The 23,780-nt window shown below is 36.9% G+C and overlaps 1 protein-coding gene across 10 annotated transcripts in view; it reads right to left on the reverse strand.

Annotated features, from left to right (window-relative positions):
• Window positions 1–7,580: 7,580 nt before the first annotated feature.
• LOC119768832 overlaps window positions 7,581–23,780 on the reverse strand; it is a 138,282-nt gene continuing 122,082 nt past the window's right edge. For all 10 annotated transcript variants that reach the window (XM_038260222.1, XM_038260217.1, XM_038260219.1 and 7 more), the window contains 2 exons: window positions 19,977–23,509; window positions 7,581–7,717 (listed from right to left, as the gene is read on the reverse strand). In XM_038260222.1, coding sequence (XP_038116150.1) covers window positions 21,439–23,088 — 1,650 coding nt within the window. In that variant the 5' untranslated portion in view covers window positions 23,089–23,509 and the 3' untranslated portion in view covers window positions 7,581–7,717; window positions 19,977–21,438. The remainder of the gene's footprint in view (window positions 7,718–19,976; window positions 23,510–23,780) is intronic.

Consider the following 23,780-nt stretch of genomic DNA (forward strand, 5'->3'; position numbering starts at 1 on the left):
GTAAATTAAACCTTCAAAAATGAAGAAAACTGTGTATTTAAGCATAAGTTTCTCTGAAACATAAAATAAATGCTTGTTGTTATCAACCTAAACGCATATTTTTTCAATTATGAGTATAAATATAGCTATACTTAACTGAAGTATCATAATTGCAGTTTGAAATGATATTTTATAAAAATAATAAAATAATAAAACAAGAACAATTTTTTTTAAATAAACATGCGTGGTTTTATCAACAACTGTAAACAAATCTATTGTTTAGGTTCGGTCAACCATTTATGTAATTAATATGAAAAAATGTGCATCAAAATTATCTTTTTTATTATTTTTATGTTTACAGTAATTTTTTAAACGTTTTCTCTGATCTTTTTCAGAAATAAATGTTTTTTAATGTCTAGGTTTTTTGTTGTTATAAGCCAAATTTGTTAACAAAACATATTTGTTTATGATGAAAAGTGAGCAAAATCCATCTTTTATTCATTATATCTATCATTAGACCTACAGGCATCAAAACATCAAATATCGGTTAAATTTGGTATAAAAATAACAGTTTGCCTATAGTGGACCCGGGTCCACAATCGGATTATGGGCCCAGGTCCACTATAGGAAAAGGGGGTCCATAATAGGCAAAAAAAACTTTCCGCTCAAAAACAAATAAACTGATGAAACAAATAGTCAAAACTGTTCAAAAGACTTCAATTTTCATTGTTTTGTACAAATGGTTATGAAAAAGGGCTTAAAATATTGAAAATTTGTGAAAAACGTGCATCGGGTCTACTAGGGGGTCCACTAATGGTTAAAATACCCTTCTTAAAAGCACAATTTCTTTAAAGATTTATACCTAGGCCAAAAACAATTCGTTGTTTGGTACATTAAAACCCCGGTTTACGCTCAGGCGTTACGCTTTGTATTTCGTCGATTTCTCTGGAACGACGCAATATTTTTGCATTCTTTTTAAAGCGATCTATACGTCTTGTGCAGATCTACAAATTGCTTTCAAAAGAATGTAAAATCATTACACTGTTTTCGAGAAATCAACCAAACAAAAAGCGTAACGCCTGCGCGTAAACGGCGGTTTTAGTGTATGGGATCTATTTTTTTGAATTTGTATAGAGTGCAATTAAATTACCAATTAAGACCAATTTACATTTTCGATTTTTAAATACTCCAAGAAATGTTACAAAAATAAGGTGAATAACTCCTCACTCCACTCACGCCAATGTGCTTTCGAGGGAGTGGCAGCCACCACCCATCATCGTCTTTTCACCACCCACCCAAAACCTCAAACCGTAATCATCACATGCCCCCGAGAGAGCTTTCATCCTCCCCATTTCAGAAGCAACCTGTTGCACGTCAAAAGACCACCTCCCCCTCACTTGCTGAAGTCCTTCGGTTTGCGGTCGTTTTATGGCACAATTTTCATAAACATGCAATACTTATTATTTGCTTTTCAACAACCTTGGACTTCCTCCCCTCGAAAGGGAGGAGCGATTCCCAAGGCCTAAGGGAAAAGAGTGTTGCACAAAGTTGAAAATTATGCAAATTTGATCCCTTTTTTTATTTGACTCTCCGTTGAACGGGCCGTTAACGGCCTGTCAGATCCGTTCCGGTCCCGAGACTGTCAAGTTGCGCCCAATCTGGTGATCTGGTGGGGATGATGCGTGGGTGGTTTGGAAGAATAAGAATGAGAATTTGGGATTCCGATATAACTTTGGGATGTCTTAATTAAACCAGCAGTGGTTGAAGCAATCGGACGTGGGTCTGGGAATCAATGCAGACAATTTCGTGGCATTGATGGAATTTTATTTAGATGTCAGTTTCAGTTGAGATTTGTTCAACTAATTATCATTTCTAAAACGAATACGAAATTTTTTAAGCATAATTTTTGCAATAATCATGACTGGTTATTTATGTCTATGGCAGACGTAAATTTTTTTTGACCAGTTGTGGAGCTAACTTAAAAAAATTCACGATGACGTCACATTCTCTCGATTCTACCTGGTTAAATGAGTTTCTAACCGTTTTTTTCTTGCTCTTCCACGAACCTTCACCACCGCATGGTGTCAATGTTAATGACTTTTTCTGTGTGTTTGTGCTGTCCCTTAAACAGCCGCCGGGCATGCATGGAAAAGCGATTTACAAAGAGTCCTGTGGAAAAGCGTCGTGGTGGTGGTATGGGCGACCCAGATAGAACGCGATTTAGCTTCGGGAAAACCTTGAAATGTAGGCCTGGGTCTGATTTTGAACTGCTCAAAGTGGGATGAGAGGAAGGACGGTTTCAGACTGATATTAAAGTTTGCACTCACGTTGTTCACACAGGTTGTTGAAAGGGGAGAGGAAAATAGGTCGATACGAGTAGATGTAACATTTTTATCGATTGCACTTTTTTTACATTGCTTATAACAAAAATAACTATTTTTTAACATTTTTTTTCTAATAGCATTGAAATGAAGAACGAACATATCCTCCTGATAAAGTACTAAAGATTTTGATGCAGAAAAATGTGAACAACAAATTAAGAATGGGAGAAAAATATTGATAAAATAGAAGTTGGAAGTAAATATATGAAAACCACAATTTCGCATAAAAACCAGTGAAAAATAAAAACAAATCAAGATAAAAGCACAGAAAAATAAATAAAAATAAATGAATAACATAAACCTAAAATTTTGGCAAAGGAGGCAATGCTCAAAAATCTCTCGCCCGGTGCCGATTGAAGCGAGCAACCAATCGTAGGTTACCACGATTCGCAAGTAGCCAGTGATTGGTCCGATCACTTCACACAACGATTTTTCAATTCAATCCTTCGTGAATTGTTCGGCCTGCTCCGCTCGTCGGTGACAGTCACACACGAATATGCTCAGAGAGGAGTGAAGCTAATGAAATGTCAGAGTAGCACGCGTTTGGAGTGAGAGGGAGAACGGAAGAGAGAGTTTTCGACAGCGATTCTTTTTTTTAGTAAAGGACGTATTAGACTATGACAAACAAACTAACAAACTTTTCGACAGTTTGACAGTTTGCCTGCATTTGTTTGCAGAAACGTCAGCCTGCTTAAATTTGAGATGGCGAGTTTGGCAAAATGTCAAACAAAAAAAGGTGAGTGAAGGGGATGATTCTGCATTAAGAGGACCCTTGTTTCACGGGTTTTAAAACTCTGACACAGCTTTGTTACTGTTGAAAGTTGAACCAATTGAAAAATGCTACATCTGTTCGTAATTGCCTCCAAGATGGTGATTTAAACGGTAACCTACACGCATCAGATATCGCACACACACAGAAATCACACGAGCAGTATTAGTCAACTTCTAAACGGAAATCTAACATATTTAACGCACAATGCATAAGCTACATAACAACCGGCTAGTAACACAACAATGTACAGCTTCTTTTGTTTTGTTTCGTCTAACATCCACGCGCCTGCGCCATTTTGTTTTACTATTCACCGCAAACAACAACAAACACAAACTCGTTGGATTGTTTACTTTTACTTCAGAATTCAAGGGAAAACAAGTTATTCGCTATGTGAGGCGCCTCACACCGTTGCACGAACCTGGGGCGGGCGGCGCGAAAATCTAACCCTTCTCTATACACGCTCAACCATCCAGCGATTGATAACAATTAAGTCTAGTGTTGCGTAAAGTTTGTTTTTTTTTCTTCTCCAGTTTTGGTTTGAACAACAAATGAATTTCCACACTCGCATTCACCCCGCAGACACGCGCACTTTTTTGAAGCGGGTTTGTTTTCATCTTTGTTTACTAGTTTATTTGAGTTTTTTTTGTTCGTTTTGATAAAAATAATCTTTGGTACTCGTACAAGTGAGACACTGGCTTTCCTTAGGAAAAAATATATGCAATTTACTAGCGATTCGATATCGAGTGTATGTTGCGTTGATTTATTTGTTTTGTTTAAATTGATTTATTTTATTGACTACTTTTAAATCCTTGCCACCAGTTAGAGAATTTGGTTTTATTTTGATACTCGGTTTTGTTGAAATGCAGTCAAACATACGTAAAATGTGATTTATAAGATTTAAAACCTCGTGATGCAAAAGAAAAATGATAAATTACAGAATATCATAAAATATTATAGAATTTTACTATGACTTTTGTTTCAAATAAAATTCTAGATAAATTAAAAATAAAATAAAATATGATTGAAACTGATTAAATTGCTTTTATAAGAAAATAGTCTAAATTATTCGAAAATGGTATCGAGCAATTCCATGTCAAATAGGGAATCGGTTGAATCGGATCCTCTCCGATTTCAATGAAACTTTGGAGACATGTTATCCTACGCTTAAGTAAGCCATTTTTGTGTATATGGAGCCAGTTTCATTGAAATTGGAGAGGGTTCGAGAAAAAAGTACCTAAAAAATTCCTGTTTTGGGCTAGAATGGCTCATCTGAGCAATTCTCTACGAATTCGGTCTTTTTTCTTGAATTTTAATTTTTGTATTTTTAATCTGGCTGAAAATTTTATGGTGTCCAAAGAAGCCATTTTGCATCATTAGTTTGTCCATAGAATTTTCCGTACTAATTTGGCAGTAGTCCATACAAAAATTTTGTATAAAAATTTAAAAATCTATATCTTTTGAAGGAATTTTTATATCGATTTGGTGTCTTCGGCAAATTTGTAGGTATGTATCAGGACCACACTGAAAAAAATGATACGTCGATTTTCTAACGTCGATATCTCAGCAACTAATGGTCCGATTAACAATGTTTAAACATGAAACATTCGTAAAATTTTCCGATCTTTTCGGAAACAATATTTTGAAAAAAAATAAATCAAGACTGACATTTCAAAAGGGTGTAATATTGAATGTTTGGACTTATTAAAGAAACGAAAAACTGCGACTATTTTCAAAAAAATTACCTAAAAATTGCTTTAAATTAAAAAACGGTGCCCTTTCTAAAAATTTCACTGAAATACTTTTTGATTGCAAATTTGTATTTACATCGAAAAATGAAGTTGAAAAAATTTTGCGACCAGTATTTTGATTTTTTTTTTTAAATCAGTATTGATTCAAAAATTTACAACTCGGTCAAAGATTTTTTGCTTAACCAGGAAATTTTTCAAAAGTTGGCATTTGATGTCCCCTAAAACATAACAAAAAAAAAAAAAAAAATAAAATAAGTGTTTTTTGCAAATCAAGTTTTAGTGACAACAAGTTAAATCAAAAATCCCCAAAAAAAAATTACCGTGTATCATTTTTTTTCAGTGTAGTTCATATCCATACCTACAACTTTGCCGAAGACACCAAATCGATCAAAAAATTCCTTCAAAAGATACAGATTTTTGAATTTTCATACATCATTTTTGTATGGCCAGCTGCCAAATTTGTATGGAAAATTATATGGACAAACTAATGATGCAAAATGGCTTCTTTGGGCATACCGAAGGAACCAAAAAAGTTTCAGTCGGATTTAAAAATACAAAAATTCAAATTTAAGAAAAAAGACAGATTTCGTAGAGAACTGCTCTAAGGCAATTATTTTAAATAAAAACATAGAAATTTTAAAATTGTATTAAATCAACTCTTTAAAAATAACACTTTAAAACTTTATCGTTAATTATAATAAACTGCTTTTATTAGAAAAAGTTTTAATTATTCGAAAAAGTAATCTGTTTCCTGAATCGAAATTATTTTTAATAAAGCAATTCTCTTCGAATTTTGGAAATTGATTTTATTCATTTATAATTTAATAATATTTTAATATTTGGCTCAATCTTTGTGGAGAACTTTTTATGACCAAAAATGCCATTTTGTCTCATTGGATCTCTCATAAAAGTCATCATACAATTTAAGCAGCAGTTCAAACAAAAATGGTACGTAAATATTCGACAAGCTGTAATTTTTAAAGATATTTTCTGATCGATTAGGTGTCTTCGATAATGTTACAGGTACTGCTGAGGGCTATTGAGAAAAAATATTTACACGGATATTTATTTTTTTTGTCACAAAACCTCACAACTTTCGAGGCATAGAGAAGCAGGGACAATAATTTTGGGCGAAATAATGATTTCATTTTTTAACATTGAAAATCTGGAAAAAATGGTTGTTAAGCTAACGTCTTTTGAAAAATAAGGTCTAATTGGGTGGTACAAAATAAATTTGATTTTATATATGTTTTATTATATGCGAGATAGTTATTGTTCGACTTTGAAAATTCAAAAAACGAAAATTATATAGAATTTTCTCAACCATTCGATTTTTTAAAGAAATGGACGAAGATTTATAACACTATTTAAAACAATCTGAAATATTTTTAAATAGGTTTAAGAAAGTTATTATTTTGATTGCAATTTGATTTAAAGTAAACAATTAAAGTACCGTAATCTGGGCCGAATCGGGACTACAGTATGAATAGGGACAGCAATTTTTAAAGCACTTAAAGCTTTTAAATTTGGAAATGGATGTACACAATTTGTTGGTCTGAGTCTGTTCTAACCAACCAGAAAAATCAAAATATTGTGCTCCAACATGGTTAAAACTACTGTCCCAATTCGCCCCATGTGTCCCGATTGACTCCAGTTTAGGGTGCCTATTTTTATTGGAGTGTTTTTATTGCTCCAGAAGATTTTTTTTTCAAAGAAATCATAGTTCGGTGGCAAAATTATAAGTTTATTGTGGTTCAAAAGTTGTGGATTTTGTCCCCTAAAATATATAAAAACATCAAAAATAGCAAAAAACTGTTGTTTTTAATTAAATATTTGTAAAAAAGTGAATTTAAAAATCGGCCACAAACATTCGCGTGCTTATTTTTTTCCCTAAATAGTCCTGATCAATACCTACAATTTTGCTCAAGATACCAAATCGATCAGAAAATTCTTCCTCATGATACAGATTTACGTATATTAACGTACCATTTTTGAATGACAGCTGTCAACTTTTTTTTGAGACTTATAGGACACAAAATGGCTCATAGGGAATGCCCCGATGCATGAAATCAAACGATTTCATAGGGAGTTGCTTATATAGAAAATCAGAGTGATTTGGGAGCTTCAAAAAAGTACCATTTGGTAACATTTTCGTAATTATTGTAGACTATCTTTAAGATGCAGTTTTTGTAGATTTTTTTCGATTACGATACATATTTATGTATGGTTAATTGAGACTAAATGACTGCAAAAAGAAAAATAATGTAAATTCAACAATCAAACGAATTTAAAGCGTAATTGAGTAATAATTTTAACGTTAACTTATCCCCTTGCACGTATGAAGGACTGCACTTTCGATAAAATTAAACAACGGAAAGCTTCTGTTTGCTGCTTCCAACCCACAACCCCTCCGGCGCCAGGGTCCGATCTGTTACCAGTGCCCACACCTGGGTTATTTTAATTGAATTCTATCGACGGCGAGAGCCACAAAAAAAAAATTTCCAGGCAATTAAAAATAACGCGATTTGTAAAATTCCCAATTTTCTCCCACGCCGTGGCTGGACGACGACTGGCCGGATGGCCAGACCTCAAATTCCACAGGTGCGTTGCTGCAGGTCACGGGAGGAGGGGGGGATGGGCCGTTCACTAGCTCCCTTCGCCGGGGCATCTGCCAGCCTCGTCCGCGTGATGGCTCTTGGTGGCAGGGATGATGAGACTGAGCAAAAATCGTTATGGAATTTCGTCACCGGCGATCATCCGATGGTAGTCGGTGTAGTTTTTGATCATCCGGGCCCGGTCCAGCGATTCGCGCATCAGGCGTTCGTTTTCCTGGCGAACTGCGGGTTCAAGAAGAAAGAGAAAAAAAGGAAAAGAGATTGATTAGTGTTGAGCGTGTAATCTGTCATCGGATTTTCGGCCGTAGACCGCGGGCGGAACATGGGCCAGAACTAGACACTAATTAGCAGCGTGGCCACAATCATCGTGGGGGTGGTCTGGTTGGCCACGTGGGATGATCTATCGGTGCACCGAATGACAGCATTTATGGCTAGGCCGAAATAGATTTGATGGATGATGATGTTGGGTGGTTATAGTTCCGGATGAGCGATTTGCTTGTCCACTCAGGTGAGATTAGCGTTTTTCGTGCTTCACGGAATACGATAATCGTTTTATGTTGCGAATGCCCACAGTATATCATTGGCCTCGCTCGACTTATTTCAGTTTGAGCCATTAGATAGGTAAAAACACGAAAATTCGCTAAATTGGCTCAGTCAAAACAGCTGAATTGCAGAATGATTTGTATGACGAGTTTTTGGTTGTTTTATTTTGGACAGAGCCTCTAATTTTCGGGCATGACAACACAAAATTAACTGAATTCATGTTTAATTATTAAAAAAAATCAACAGCACCGTCAAACTGATCCTCACCGTTTTGTGTAATAGCTTAATAAGTGGCTTTATACGGCATACAACGCGACATCAAATTAATTTAAAAAAATGTTCTCAGGATACAAAGTTTTGAAAATTCTAATTATGTGTTTTAATAGGTCAAAGAACTAAAAATATTGACATAAAAAAAATAACAAAAAAAAAAATAACTGACTTAAACAGATTTTTCGTTCATAAAACAAATTGTTTACAAAAATACAAACAGGCACAAAATTATATAGTTGTCACAAATTCTAAATTATTTTAATCTGTGTTTTTGAAAATAATCTGAAGGTATTATTTTGTCGAACATTTTTTTTTATATTTTAGATTGTCCCAAAAGTTGCCCACATTTTAAGGTTTAAATTAGTTTTTTAGCTCCTCCAAAAATTCCTCTCAAAATCAGCAGGGCACATAAAACTATTACTGAAAATTTTAATTTCCATTGATTTCCAAAAACTTATACATCATTTATCTTTGTATTTTAACCGAAAAAATCGCGATAACTCGTGATGTTTATAAGCAAACCCCTTATGTTTATATATCAGAATTTTTGTAATTGTCTAATCTACAACTTTGTAGAACATTGTTACACTCTAAAAAAGAACTCTGCAAAGTTATAAAAAAACACGAAATCTTAAAATATTTTTTTTGTTCTAAACGAGGTTCTAAATGAAAAAATGACCTTTCTGGGTCAATTTAGATTCGAAAAACTACATTGAATTTCCCATAAAATGATTTGTTCCAAATTTTGTTTACAGTCGAGTAACGGAAAATGGGAGAGTTTTTAAAACTTTTTTAGTGTTTTTTCGATGGAAAATACGTTTTTTCGGAATTCGGAGTTCAGTATCAAATCGGGCGTCTATTAAAAGTCCTTTTGAAACCAAATTTCTATCTCATCACCGTTTCAGGCTGCAAATTATTGAAAAACACCTCTTTTTTGAATGTTCAAAAATAGAAGGGGTCATACCGCCCCTCCGTCTCGAGATATCTAAAAACGAACCTCGGATTCGTAATAAGGGACAAAAGTTACCCCTTAGGACAAAGTTTCACGCAAATCAAACAGGGATCGGGGCAACTTTTCCCGATTTCGTGTGAGTTGGTAGAGAATTACCCTGATGGAACTTTTGAACTTTTAGAAAATTTTGGATTTTGAGATTGGAGAAAGACATAAAACTATAGAAAAACATATTTTCTTAAATTCATTGGTAACTGTACATAACTGTGTAATAATGCAAAAAGCATTTTGTGAAAAATGGGCAAATGAAAAAAAACAGCCAGATGTTTGAATTGGCATATCTTTTGACAATTAAAACGGATTTACAGTCTTTGCAAAATATTTTGCAGGATATAATTTTATTCACAAATCTGTTATAAAAAAATATTTTTTTGAGATCTGTCCACCTTTAAGGCCAGGTCAGTTAAAAATTTGTACCAATAACCAAAAATATAAATTTTTAATTTTTAAATGTTTGATGGGTTATCCAGGTTTATTATAATTTGCTCTAGCAACGCCGTAAACCTAACTCTAGCAAAAGCTGTAGCAATCCATTCAAACGAATGTTGTGTAATGAACAAATGTTATGAAACTATATTTGTTCAAAAAATACCAATATTTCCAAAAAAACCTTCTTAAAAAAATCCGATTTTTGAAAATATACTTATTTTATATAAAGTTTAAAGTTTTTAATTTAATGATAAAAGAAAGTACCTCATCGAAATAAAAAAATAAAATTAAAAATTTGAAAAAAATTGTAGCTCTTGCAAAAAAAATTATAATAAAAAATCATGTTTTTTTAAGGTGAGAATAGAGCAATTCCAGCTCAAATCAGGAATTTTTCTGATACTTTTGTACCCGACCCTCTCCGATTTCAATGAAACTTTGTAGACATGTTATCCTAGGCCTATATAAGCCATTGTTGTGCATATGGAGCAAATAGTACTCGAGAATAACATTCAAGAAGGGCGTAAGGTATTTAAATATTTTTGTATTCTGTAATTTAAAAATTACTGCATCTCGAAGCCGTTGCGTCGTATCAAAAAATGGTCAAAGACAAACTTGTAGGAAATTGGACGGGCTTTCTGAAAAAAAAAATACACTGAAACAAAAATACACGCCACTTCCATGAGATTTTTTGATTTTTAAGTCTAAAAGTTAAATTTGAAGGTGATGTCACGATTTTTTTTCGTTCAAAATTTTTGAGAAAATAGCCTAAAATGTTACTAAAAGACTGACGAAAAATGCAGGATGGTATGTCTTTCCTAAAAAAATACAAAAATCATTTACTAAAACTGTTTTTTTGAAAATTGGTCTAAACGTCAAAATTTTTAAAAACCGGTAGTGAGAATCGATTCTCCAGACAATTTTACATAAAAGTCTCCATATTGACCATTGTCCTATGTCCAATCCTTGGGAAGATACAGCGGTTTTAAAAATAAAAATGTTGAAAAAACGGGATTTTTGGTGGTTTTTGACAATTTCTATATGACAGACTTGGTTTTTCAGTCTCGTAAATATTTGTAACGGCAAGCTCGTCCAATTTTCCATAAGTTTGCCTTTGACAGCATTTCAATTGGATGTAAGGGCTTACAGATATAAGCTTAATTACATTGCTTATAACTGAAAATAGAATATTTTTTTCAGTGTGGTAGAAACCAGGATAGTAAATTTGATTACGTAAATATAAAAACGATATAAATCAAAAAGCTGTCAAAGGCAAACTTATGAGAAATCGGACGAGCTTTACGGTAAAAATATTTACGAGACTGAAAAACCAAGTCTGTCAAATAGAAAATGCCAAAAACCACCAAAAATCCCGTTTTTTCAACATTTTTATTTTTAAAACCGCTGTATCTTCCCAAGGATTGGACATAGGACAATGGTCAATATGGAGACTTTTATTTAAAATTATCTGGGGAATCGATTCCCACTACCGGTTTTAAAAAATTTTGACGTTTAGACCACTTTTCAAAAAACAGTTTTAGTAAATGATTCCTGTGACATCCTGCATTTTTCGTCAGTCTTTTGGTAACATCTTAGGGTATTTTCTCAAAAATTTTGAGCGAAAAAAAATCGTGACATCACCTTCAAATTTAACTTTTAAACTTAAAAATCAAAAAATCTCATGGAAGTGGCGCGTATTTTTGTTTCAGTGTATTTTTTTCAGAAAGCCCGTCCAATTTCCTACCAGTTTGTATTTGACCACTTTTTGATACGATGCAACGGCTTCGAGATACAGTAATTTTTAAATTGCAAAATACTAAAATATTTAAATACCTTACGCCCTTCTCAAATGTTATTCTCGAGTACAATTGGCTCCATATACACAAAAATGACTTATATAGGCCTAGGATAACATGTCTACAAAGTTTCATTGAAATCGGAGAGGGTCGGGTACAAAAGTACCAGAAAAAACCTGATTTGAGCTGGAATTGCTCAATATGCTTAATAAGTTAGAGTCTAAGATTTGTTTTCTTTAATTTTCTTATCATTACCTACAAATTTACTGGCATCAAATCGTTTAAAAAGTTTAGTCTGCAAAAAAGTTACGTTGCGTGACACATTTAAAAATTTTAAAAAGAGTTTAATAATGATTTTTAATTTAATTTTAATTTTTAATTCAATTTTCTTTCATGAAAATAAGGGATCAATCACTCTTTATATCGGAATTCTTGGAAAATGAAGGTGGGCCTACAAGCTTTCTGTGAAAGTTCATTTTTATTAATGTTGGAACAAAAAAAAAAAAAAAAAAAAGAGGAATATTTATTAAATCTACGGTCTCAAAGTATGGGCCATGCGTTTTCTTTACATACGAATGGAAACTTTTGTAGCGCATAACTGTTATTGTCTCACGTAATTCAACTCGAGTTTCTGCAATTTCCGTGGGAATGTGTCACCATGCCAGACAGTTAATTATAGCATAGCATTGGTGTCTACCCGTAGCTGCTACTTCGTTATTGACCAGGACCCCCAAACATTGCTCCGTGGACCACAGATGAAAAGTAGGAACCAATCATCACCCCTTCGCAATTTTCAAAGGTCCCTATCGTGCTGATCAATACCGACGCCGGCCACGACCAGTGGTAAGACACGGGGAAGTGGATGGGAATGTTAGCCGATACTTGAGTGATGGGACCGCCAAATCGACTGCGTCTCCGACAAAGTATCACATGAGTTTTGAAGGGTTAGTAAGATGGGTATGAGGTCAGGATTCACTGTGGTAGGTGACGCGACCATGAGCAATTTGTTTATCGGTTGAAATTTTAAAAATCTTAGGCAGCCGGCTGCGGAAAGATACCTATCTATGGATTTAAATATAGTATTGATTCGACCGCGATTCTCCAGAAATTCTCCGTCGGCGTGCCTTCCGATCAACGGTAATGTAGGAAGGGCTTCATTCATTAAAATTATTTTATATCATAAACCTTAAAACATATCCGTCGACGTGCCTTCCGATCCTCGATGATATGGAAAGGACTTAATCCAGCAATACGACTTGCTTGTCTCAAAAAACAAAAATCGGATCGTTTCTATCGAAAACTATATAAAGAGAACAAAAATAAAATTCATCGACCAACGAACGCGCGAACAAAAAATAAATGAAAAAAGAAGAAGAAGAAATCCAATCACCCCATGTACACAAATAGCGACACAAAAGAGACGGAAAATAACACGAAAAAAAAAACAGGACTGCGCGTCCACACAGGCACCGCACTACTGATCTGTGTCACCATGCCAGACAGTTAATTGCCGTAAAATTGTGCAAACCCCTTGCAACGGGTGGAAAGTCAACGGGACGGCTGCCGATGGTGTCAGTAATGCTTTCCGGGCAGGAGGAGGTGACACCGTAATTGATTGAATTTGCGTACTCTATTCGTATGTGTAAGCATTAGGGTGGCCAGAATTTTTGGAAAAAACTTTGCAAATCTTCACTATCGAAAAACTATTTTTTATGTTAATCACAAACAGCATTAATAAAAAAGTTCTACAACTATGACGAAAGGGCAATACTAGTAGGACTGGCTCTATTGTAGCACAGGGTCTTGTTTTGGTCACCCTAATAGGTACTGATATAGTATCGCTCAGCAGGAGGACCTGCGCGGAACGAGATAAATTTAATTATCCTATTTGCAGTCAATGGCGTTTTGTGTTGATGTAAGCTTACACATTACTATTCAATTGCAAATCAGGTGGAATCCTATCATCCGGTGGTATTTGTTCGCTGGAGGTTTAAATTTTGAATGGTGATGGGATTCGACTTGGTGAGGGGTGGAATATTTGTAATTTACAAAATGATTAGTGGTCGTGGTGGTTTGACACTTCAGCAGTTATGATTTAAACTGGTTAAATCGTTTTACCGAAAGGGGAAATGCAATAACAGATTGTTCATAACAAGTTCCGTTACTCATAGTCTTACTCAGATTCAGCCAGGTTCCAAACGTAGTATCTTACCTGCAAAGACAGAATAAAAGAAAAATTTAAGTCAGCTTTTCAATAACATATAGATTTGGAAAGTTCGCAAAAGCATCAATTTAAACGCACTTCTTCCACCTTTTCCAACAAGCTCTCGCTGCGATTGCCCCAACTCAAAAGTTATCGTCCACTTCATCTCGTAAATCTAAACTCACTCCAACCCCTCAATTCTGTCACTTGTCAACGCTATCGCCCAAAATATCTTCACAATTTACTCCATAATGCATTAGCCAATTTTCGAAAGCACCTGGTGACATACAAACTGACTGCTGGTCTCTCAAACCTTCTTACCCCAACCCCCCCCCCCCCCCCCCCAAAAGCTTCAGCGTTGGCTCAAGCAGCTCTATTCAATAATCCTCGCCGAAAATCGCTCACTTCTGGGGAAAGCCACTTAATTTCCATTCAACAAGCAGGGCGAGGGTGAGGAAGCTTTTCACCCTCCCTCGAGGGCTTTGAAAGTATCTCTCCTGGAGAGCGAGCAATCTTGCGGGTTGGGGACGATCCTCTTTATAGAAAGCTCGTAAAACGTCACAACCACTCGTCGCTGCTGAAATCATTCCGTTTGGCTGGGCTTGGGGGACGTTGGGAAATAATTACGGTGGAAATTTCCCTTGGCTAAAGCGTTTTAAAAGGGGGGTGGAATTGATTTCGGATTTACAAGTTCTTGGGGTTGAGTTTGTTGAGAAATGAAGGAATTAGAAATCTGTGTTTCGAAATGTGGAGAAATTAACAACTGTTACCGTTATGTTTTTTGCACTTTTCAAAATGATGAAGCTTTGGAGCTTTGGTGTCTTCAGAAGAGTTGTTGAAAATTAGGGTGTTTCACGATTCCGGTGATTTTGAAAATGAAACTTTTCAGGATTTTTTTTTGGGTTTTTTTTGTCTTCAAGAAAGTTATTGAAACTTGCTTATCCAAGCAACGTTGTCGAAGACACCAGTTTTTTTCCCGCGATCTACGCCTTCTACGACCTAATTTAGAGAAAGCATCTTAACAAACCTTCAATAATCAGTTTTTTGAACGTAGCAGTGCAGGGTTAATTTATAGAGAATACACATTTTTTATTTTTTACAGGATAATTTGGAATTGAGGGTAAAAATTACAGCCATTCGAAGGCAAAAAAGATGAAAATAAAAAAAAACTGAATCTGTTCAGAATTGAGCCAAAGTGTCAAAAAATCGACTTTTCGTGATTTTTTGGGTTTATATAATAATTTAATAATTGAAACCTTTAACACTTACACTCAATTCTGAGGGCCGAATCAGATTCAGCGGACAAAATTAGATGCAAAAACATATAGTTCAAATACAGTTGGCCAAATTTGAATTTCGTTAGGATAGTCTCATACACTTTTCCATTGAAAATTAGACATTTTCAAATGAAGTCATCTCGAGTTTAAAGAAAAACACCCCTGGCAAAATTTTAAGCTTGCGTTTTTTCGAGATATTGAGATTTCAAAATTGCATCTTTTTTGCCTTAAAATGGCTGTAACTCTTGACCTTTAAGATAAAATTTTGGTGTCTTTGACAAAGCTGCTGGGATGAGCAAGCTCAACAACTTTTTAGAAGACAAAAAATCCTGTAAAAAATCCTGAAAAGTTACATTTTCAAATCACCCTAATTTTCATCCAATCCAAAAGTTGACCCTTTTTATGTAAAACAACTCTTCTGAAGACATCAAAGCTCCAAAACTTCACAACTTTTCGGAAAGCCAAATTCTCACTTAATTTTGCGATCTAGACCACTGTGCAGTGGTCACCGAAGAAGTTTTTGGTTTTCCGAACCCCAGAATTCGCTAAAGTTTCAACGATGTACCGTCATCTGGGCTAGTTCCTGGGTTTGCAAATTCTATCAGAATTCATCATGCAATAGGTCAGTCTTAATGATTTTTCATGAATGTGCATTTCAAAAACATTATGTGATAAATACGGAGATACATTATTAATTCTGGCCACTTCCAGATTCTATCAAGAGCTTTCCGAGGAAACCTGTAATGATTCACATTTTTTTACTCAAAAGGTAATACTTCTTTAATGGCAAATCTATTTGGGCTAACAGTCAAACCAATACACAGTAAAAAAATGTGTAAATTTGGAAGGTTGAATATTACCTATTTTAAGATGTAATTTTACATACACAGTAAAAAATCATGGTAATATTACAACTAGGAAGGGGTACATCTTTTATACCAGAAAAAAATGTGTAATTTTACCTCAGAAAATGTGTAACTTTACCAATTTTCTGGTGTAATAATTTTTCAGTCTAAATTGAGGTAAAATTACATCATTAAAGAGGTAATATTCAACCTTCCAAATTTATCATTTTTTTTTTACTGTGTACATGTAAATCGTCAAAAATGTCCGAGGTTGGTGTGAACACACATTTAAACTTTTTTATAATCTTTTTGCAGGACATTTCAATGTACATCTTCATCTATTAACAAAATAAATATGGAGACATTTGAATGTACCATTGCCGAGATATATGCAGCTATTTTAAGTTAGTAGTTTCAAAAAACGGGTGCCACGATATCTCAACACTGCTTTGACTAAATCAGCTCAAAAGTTTGGTGAAGACTCATTAAACCGGTCCTGTGTGCATGCCGAAGGCCGATTTCCAAAAACTTAATTTAAAAAAAAGGTTAAAATATTTTTTTGTTTTTCATACAAAAAACATCAGTTTTTGACTTTTTTATTTTTTTAAAAAGCAAAATTTTAAAATCAGACTTCGTCATGCACACGGGATATGTCTTAGGAGTCTTGCGCAATTGAAAACTTTAAACGGCCGTATCTCAAAACACCCCAACTTATTTTTTTTATTTGACCTCACCATTGTGTTCCCCGGCCAATTTTACATAAGAATCACCTATCGACAAAAATGAATATGTTTCGTTCCAGAGATATCGAATTTTAAAGTTTTTTTTTTTCGAGATTACCTACATCAGCTTCATTCGCCGCATCTGCTAGAAGCACACAGGCGGGCTTATCAATAACTGCTACCTGGTGTTCTGGGAGATGATTAATTTAATTTATATTTTTACTTTTTTTTGCAAATTTTTATTCAAGTGGCTTTTTTATAATTTTTATTTTTATAATTTTACGCAAATATTTGTGCAAAAGGCAAATAGGGAAAATTCTCGTATGTTTGACAGGTTAAGTCCTCGCTCCTAGTTTCGTCCAATTTGCTCATTTTCACTATTTAAACAACAAATTTTGCAAAACTTTTGATAGAAACTTGCTTGTTCACTTCTTATTGAGTTATTTATCACTCGATTTCAGTTGAAAACGCTTTTAATCAGCTGTAATTGAATGCCAAAGCTCTGATATGGCAACATTAGAGGAACGCTGGAATTAGGTGCTGTTCCCCTACCTAGATCAATCTATTTTTGTGAAAGAAATATTTATTGGGATATTTTTTATGCACCGTTTTTACGTGTTGCTAACCGTTTTAGAGTACCTCCGAGGCCATGACTAGGGCCTTTATCATGGGCAGTAGCAAAATAGTGCCATCCAGCAAAAACCCCAAAACCTGCTTTATTTTTATTTTTAGTTTTAGTTTTTTTAGTTTATTATTGACACTTTGATTTGGCAAATCTGATTCATGGTTTAAAAGATTGATCATATTAAGTCAATTTTTATATTGTGAACTAGCTTCATTTGATTAAAAGATGATTTTGGTCAAGGTACATTTAATTTAAAAAAATCCTTATACGTGAGGCCAGCAGCCGTATTGTGTTCCAAGAATCCAAGAATGATAGAAGAATAAAAAAACACTGTTGTTCGGACGGTGTCAAAATCATCGCAACTAAATTCGCAGATCAATCTTTGTGATTTTCTTACATTTTTAAGTTTTATACTTTCCAGAAATCCTTTTCCTACTCCTTGTGATCGTCCTTCACAAGAGTACAACGTATCAACAAATTTTATTCATTTTGATTCATATTTTACTCAATAATGTATCGTGCACTTATTGTTCAGTGTTACTAACAAGATTAATTGCATTTTCCTGCTCGCTCCGTCGGAATCCAATTCTGCCCTTTACTGTGTGTCGTAATTGCTCTGTCCTGTGGGTTAACACAGAAATTCACTTCATTCATTTTTTGAGCAGGTAAATTTTCTCGGTTAAACTCCAGTTTCCTACAGTGTTATACAGTTAATTTTTGCCCAATTTGATAAAGATTATTTATGATGAAATATTATTTCAATAAAATACCAGGTAGCAATTGTTCATAAGCCAGCCTGTGTGCTTCTAGCAGATGCGGCGAATGAAGCTGATGTAGGTAATCTCGAAAACACAAAACTTCAAAATTTGATATCTCTGGAACGAAACATATTCATTTCTGTCGATAAGTGATTCTTATGTAAAATTGGCCGGGGAACACGATGGTGAGGTCAAATAAAAAAAATAAGTTGGGGTGTTTTGAGATACGACCGTTTAAAGTTTTCAATTGCGCAATACAGGTAGAAAACATAAATTAATCAAAATTTTGATCACGGAAATGGATTCTACGTCCAATTTTCTTCAAAATTGAGTATAAGACCGACCTTCTGAGATTTGTGGTTCCTGAGCTATCGCCGTTTGAAACTAGGAGGTTTGGTCAAAAATCGCCAAAAAGTCGATTTTTTGGGGAGGTACAAAAATGGAGGAGGTGGTCCGATTTGGATGAAATTCGGGATTCTTGCATGTTTTGATAGTATCAACAGCTCTGCCAAATTTGAGCAGGATCGGAGAGGGTAATTTTCAAATGCTGTTCCGCTTCAGATGGAATGACCCTTATGAAATATCTTCGTGAAACATTCAGGAGTGATTGAAAATTATCTTTTAAGTAAATTTAGTGAATTTTCTGTAATAAGACTGAAAAAGTGACATTAAGTCATATAAGTGGTTAAATTACACATTTTCAGAGGTAAAATTAAATTTTTTTCTTATATAAAAAATGTCCCTCTTCTCAGATGTAATATTACCATGACTTTTTTTTACCTCTGTAGGATGCTCCGATTTGGTCCTTATTTGGCCTTGGAGTTCCATGGCCAACATTATCAGGCCCGCATAGTTTCTTGGCGGTTAGGGTGGTCCCGGCCATACTTCTCCACCGAAATAAGTTCCCCGTGCATTTGGCTGGAGACGCATGGTGCCTTAAGTGCGATCAACGTGGTTAAAACTGTTTTTTAAAGAAATTAACAATTTTCTATTTTTTTTTCACGTATGCAAACGTCAAACAGAAAAATACGATTCTAATTATTCTAGCCAAGGAACTCCATGACGAAATTTGAGCCAAATTGTTTTGACGTGGAATCGCTGTAAAATGATTTTGAGTCAATAAATGAAAGCAATGGTAATGTTTACATCTGAAATTACCATGTACCAAATTTAAGCCAAAGTGGCTGGGAATGATTTTGGAATGTTTTGTTAAATTCGATTAAAATGGATAAAAAATAAAAATCAATTCTGTCAGTGGACTGATTAAGTGTCATTGTTTTAATTGGTCAAACATATGTTTAAAGGTTGATATATTTTTGCAGACATCATTTTTAAAAATATATTATTCTAAAAAAGCCCACTTGCCCCAAAAATAATCGCTTTCGTCGCAGCACCAAAGTATTCCGTTTTTTTGCCAAACTTTCCCTAGGGCAGTGAAACATGCGTAGGGCGTATCATCACGGGCACTTTTGACGCAACCAGTATTGTTCACAGTTCGTGAATTCAGCCAACCGTGAGAACCTTCCCTTTCTGATGCGGGGTAGTGGCACAGCACGTAGACCCCGAGTGGGTGTTTGTAACGTGCAAATCCTGACGATAACACCACCGAAACAAGACGACACTGGCGGCATAAGAATTAGTAACGTGCTCACAAAGGTTCTGTGAACTTGAAGAGCGACGTTTTTTTGTTTGAAACATGAATTTTATTATTTTTAAAATAAACGCGAATTGTTTAAAAATTATTATCTTTAAATGGTTCTTCACAAATCAACAAAACTGCTCAACATAAGTTATGTTTGCAAATGATATCCGATCATGCTTGAGCCATCAAATTTTTTTATTAGCTTCTTAAATCGACGAAGGAATCAATTTCCCACCACTTTCCAGAGTCGTAGAAAAAAACGAAACAAATAACCGTCAATGAAAAATGCAATCAACTATTGACGACCAACAGTTTCCATCTCCCCCCGGTAAACCATCCCATTCGCCACACCAGTTTACCTGTGAAGCTTCCTCTTCCGTCGATGGCGGAGAATCGTTCAGGTCCGTCCGTTTATCTGCAGCGCCCGAGGTAGTGTGCTGCCGCCGAATGCCCGGAGGAGATCCTTCGCGGGGACAAAGGACAGAATCCATCACTATTTGCAGATCATCAAATGCTAACCAACGAAAAAAAAAAGTGGAACGCCTCCAAGCGACGTGTCTCACATCGGTTCGACTTGTTGTCACACATACACATTGCACACATACGCTTTTGATAATACACGCGCGCAGTTCACTGAATCAAAGCGCGTTGGAGTTGAAACTGTTGTTTGTCTTCCTGTTCTTCTTCAGTCAGTATAGGGTGTGCGTGGTAGTCTCGTTTGAATATAACACACACACACACTCACAGATGGTACACAGACATTGATAGAGCGGAGAGTGTGACAGACGTACAGACAGACAGATAGACAGAGGTTTTCACAGGTTTCTCGAGTTACTAGTGTTTTTTTGTTGTTTCTTCGTTGAATGTGGGCATCCGTATCTTCTTCTGCATTCATGTTAGTTTATATTCGATAACTTTAAATATGGTTTGTTTGTGAGTGTATGAAACTTTTGTTTTTGATTTTGGTTATTTTTTGTTGCTTTCTCTATGGTTAGTTGTGCTTTGATTTAGTTTTCTTGTAACAACGCTTCGTTTCTCTGCTTCGGACCACAGTTCCATTCTTCAATCCTTTTTGTTAGTTGTTTAGGAGTATTATAATATTCTTTGCTTTGTTTAAGTTTTAGGTTACTAGGTATATTATTTAACTTCTCCTTTTCGGTTTACTGTATGCTTGTTTATCGTAACTTCACCTTGGTTTTAGATTAACGTTATCGTACTAGTTTACTGGTAGGTTATTTATTGATTATTTTTATTCACCGGTTCAAAATACTGATTATTTTAACATTAGTTAACACTAGGTCACGTATATCGTATGTGTGTTGCTTCTTCTTCTCCATCTTTTCCAGCTTTGTGTCTTCTTGCGTTTGTTTTAGCGTCTGTGTAATCGTCCTTGTCCGCGCGCATCGAAAAAACACTTATAAACACTTGCGTTCACTGTCACTGTGTGTGTCACTGCGTATGTCCGTTCGTTTTTTAAGTTTCTTGAAATGTTTTTTGATTTTTTGTTTGTTTTGGAGTAAAAAAGAGTGGCCGCCCTCGCGAGGCGACGTTAGCGCCGCTCCGGGGTCGTCCTTGGCACTTCGTTGGATATTGTGTATGTAATGTGTGTGTATTACAAGTTCATCATCTCAAATCAACGTAGTCTACATCGCACTCCGTTCGCCGCGCACCGCCTACTACTGCAACTACTGGCGTGAGTAATCGCTAACTAAACAGCTCGTCGAAGAGGATGGCCGCCGGGTTGCCGCAGCCTGCTGCGACCCACAGCGCTTCCGGCGGGCATGTCGACTGCAGCCACCGGTTGCTACGATTGCTTCCGCATCAATTGATGCCGTTGTAGTGTTTTGGCGAATCTTTCGAGATCTGGTACGTCGGTATCGCGTGGATGGGCGTATCCCGGGCGAACGTGTACGTCGGTTTCGTCTGCGACGGACCAGCGCTGGTGTGCGTCAAGGTGACGATGACCGCGAGGATGCTGAATATCGCTAAGGCTATGAACACGGTCATCACGATGCATGCTATCCGTTTGCGCTTCCGGTTGGACTCGGAGTCTTCGTCAAACTCCAGCTTCGCCTTGTCGTCGGTGCCTTTCCGCCGGCTCTTGCGCATCGACTTTTGTCGATTCATCTGGTAGGTCTTCATGATGACACCGTAGTTGATGTCCATGATGTCCATCGGGACGGGCGAAATCTCCCGGCCGATGTCGTCCAGTATCAGATTGGGCGAAAGCTTACGTGAGGCCTTGTAGATCTTGTCCACCTCTTCGGCGGTGAACGCAACGCTTTCCTTGCGATAGGGACTGCTGGAACCGCTGATGATGGCCGGTGGAGGTTCCAGGTCGATCATGAAGCTTTTCGACTTTTTCGCCTTGAACGTCTCGCGCGCATCGCGGCCATTTTTGTACCGCAAGCTGTACGACTTCTTCTGATCAAAGATGGGTGACTTCTGGGGTTGGAACTCATCGGTGAAGGGAGGGTTAGGGCTGAGCAGATGTGCGTTAGAATGTTGTATAAGTGACCGGCGAAAGCTACCCGGGCCGCTGCCTCCAATGTACGGCAACGCTTGATCCAGACTAGTGGTGCTGTTCTTCTGGTTATACTTTTTGCTGTTTTGTCGATTCACAAAGTCCGAGAACGATTCGGCTTTCTTCTCCGATCTACTGTTGCTGCGTGATCGGTACACTTCGTTCTCGAGACTCGCGTTGGCCGAGCTGAACTTTTTACCTTCTCGTGGGCTCCGCTCGATCACTTCCGCTGGCATGTCGTCTCCCAGCGAGTGGAACTTTGCGGAATCCCTTCGCTGAAAGGCGGCGTTGCGTTGCTTTTGCTGATCGTTGAACGACCGATGCATGTGACAGTTACGGCGATTCCCGCTCGTGTTTGGCGAATGGACAAATGCCGGAGCTGGGCGTATCTCTTCTTCCTCCTCACCACCACCGCTGCTCGTTCCGCCACCACTGTCCTGCTTGACCAGGTACTCGCGCGGGTAGATGTGCGAGTGCCGAACGCTGCTGTGCCGGATTATGGGTGCGGCCACAATCTCGTCCGGGTTCGAGCCGCCACTGTTGGTTCTCGAGTGGAACGATGTGGCTTTCCGCAGCTGATGCATCGACGGTGAGTACACGTGCAGGGTATCGGATCTCCGCAGGGGCTTCCGCTGACCCGCACTGTAGTCCTCGACCTTGAGGGACGTCGGTGAGGACTCGTTCACGAAGAACACCTTCGGATCTTGTTGGTGCTGCTTGGCGTGCGAGACCGGGGACAGCCGCTCGATGGGACTGTGGTGCACGATAAGGCTGTTGTCCAGCATGATTGGACTGTTGCCACCGCCTGCGGCCCTCGGCGAGTAGTTGTCGATGCGGACGGACACGGTGCGATCGGCGGACTTGAGCTTCGGTGGACGCTTCTTGCTGATCTCCATCATGTCGATTATGGTAGGATCTTGGTGGGAGGTAGCCGAGACCTTCGCCATCTCCAGAGATTATTGTACGTATAGGGACGACGGCAGATGGGAGTTAGAGCGGCGCAGCGATATCAGATGATCGGCCGAGGGTAGCCTTCGGTGGTAGTGATGGTAGTGGTGGATCGTAGACAGCGGTAGGAAGTCTTTAGAATTTTGCTCGGAACACCGGAAGACATCAACGCGCTTGTGTGGCATTTGGTGGATTTGGTTGGGCTTCGTTCTCTCTGGAATCACGTGGTTCTGGTTCTCTGCGCACGGTTTAGTTGACTTGACTGGCTGGGATTTCTGTTGTTACTAAATTATTGTCACCATTAGAAGTCGTTTCATTCGATCACACAACTAGTTCACACTACACACTCTTTTCTACGGAGCTACTGTTTCCTGTTTTCTGTTTTGCTAGGCGGTTGTCGTACAAAAGCTACGTTTCTTTCTGAAAGTAAAGAATCTTGTAAGACAGACTGTTTTTTTTTTCACTCCCAAAAGGTAACACATGTAATCGCTCAAACTTAAAGTTTCACTAAATTCCCTCTGATAAACAACAACAACACCAGCTGTAACGTTCCGTCGATACCTTGGAGATAAGAAGCTTCCAAAGTTCATCAGTTCGGCATGTGCCCTCTGTGTACACAATCTATTCAATAAACAACGGCCATAATCCCGAAGAAGGGGAGAGGTGTTATTATAACGTCCCCGTGTGTGTG

This window comes from Culex quinquefasciatus, chromosome 3 (assembly GCF_015732765.1).
Source record: "Culex quinquefasciatus strain JHB chromosome 3, VPISU_Cqui_1.0_pri_paternal, whole genome shotgun sequence".
NCBI lineage: Eukaryota > Metazoa > Arthropoda > Insecta > Diptera > Culicidae > Culex > Culex quinquefasciatus.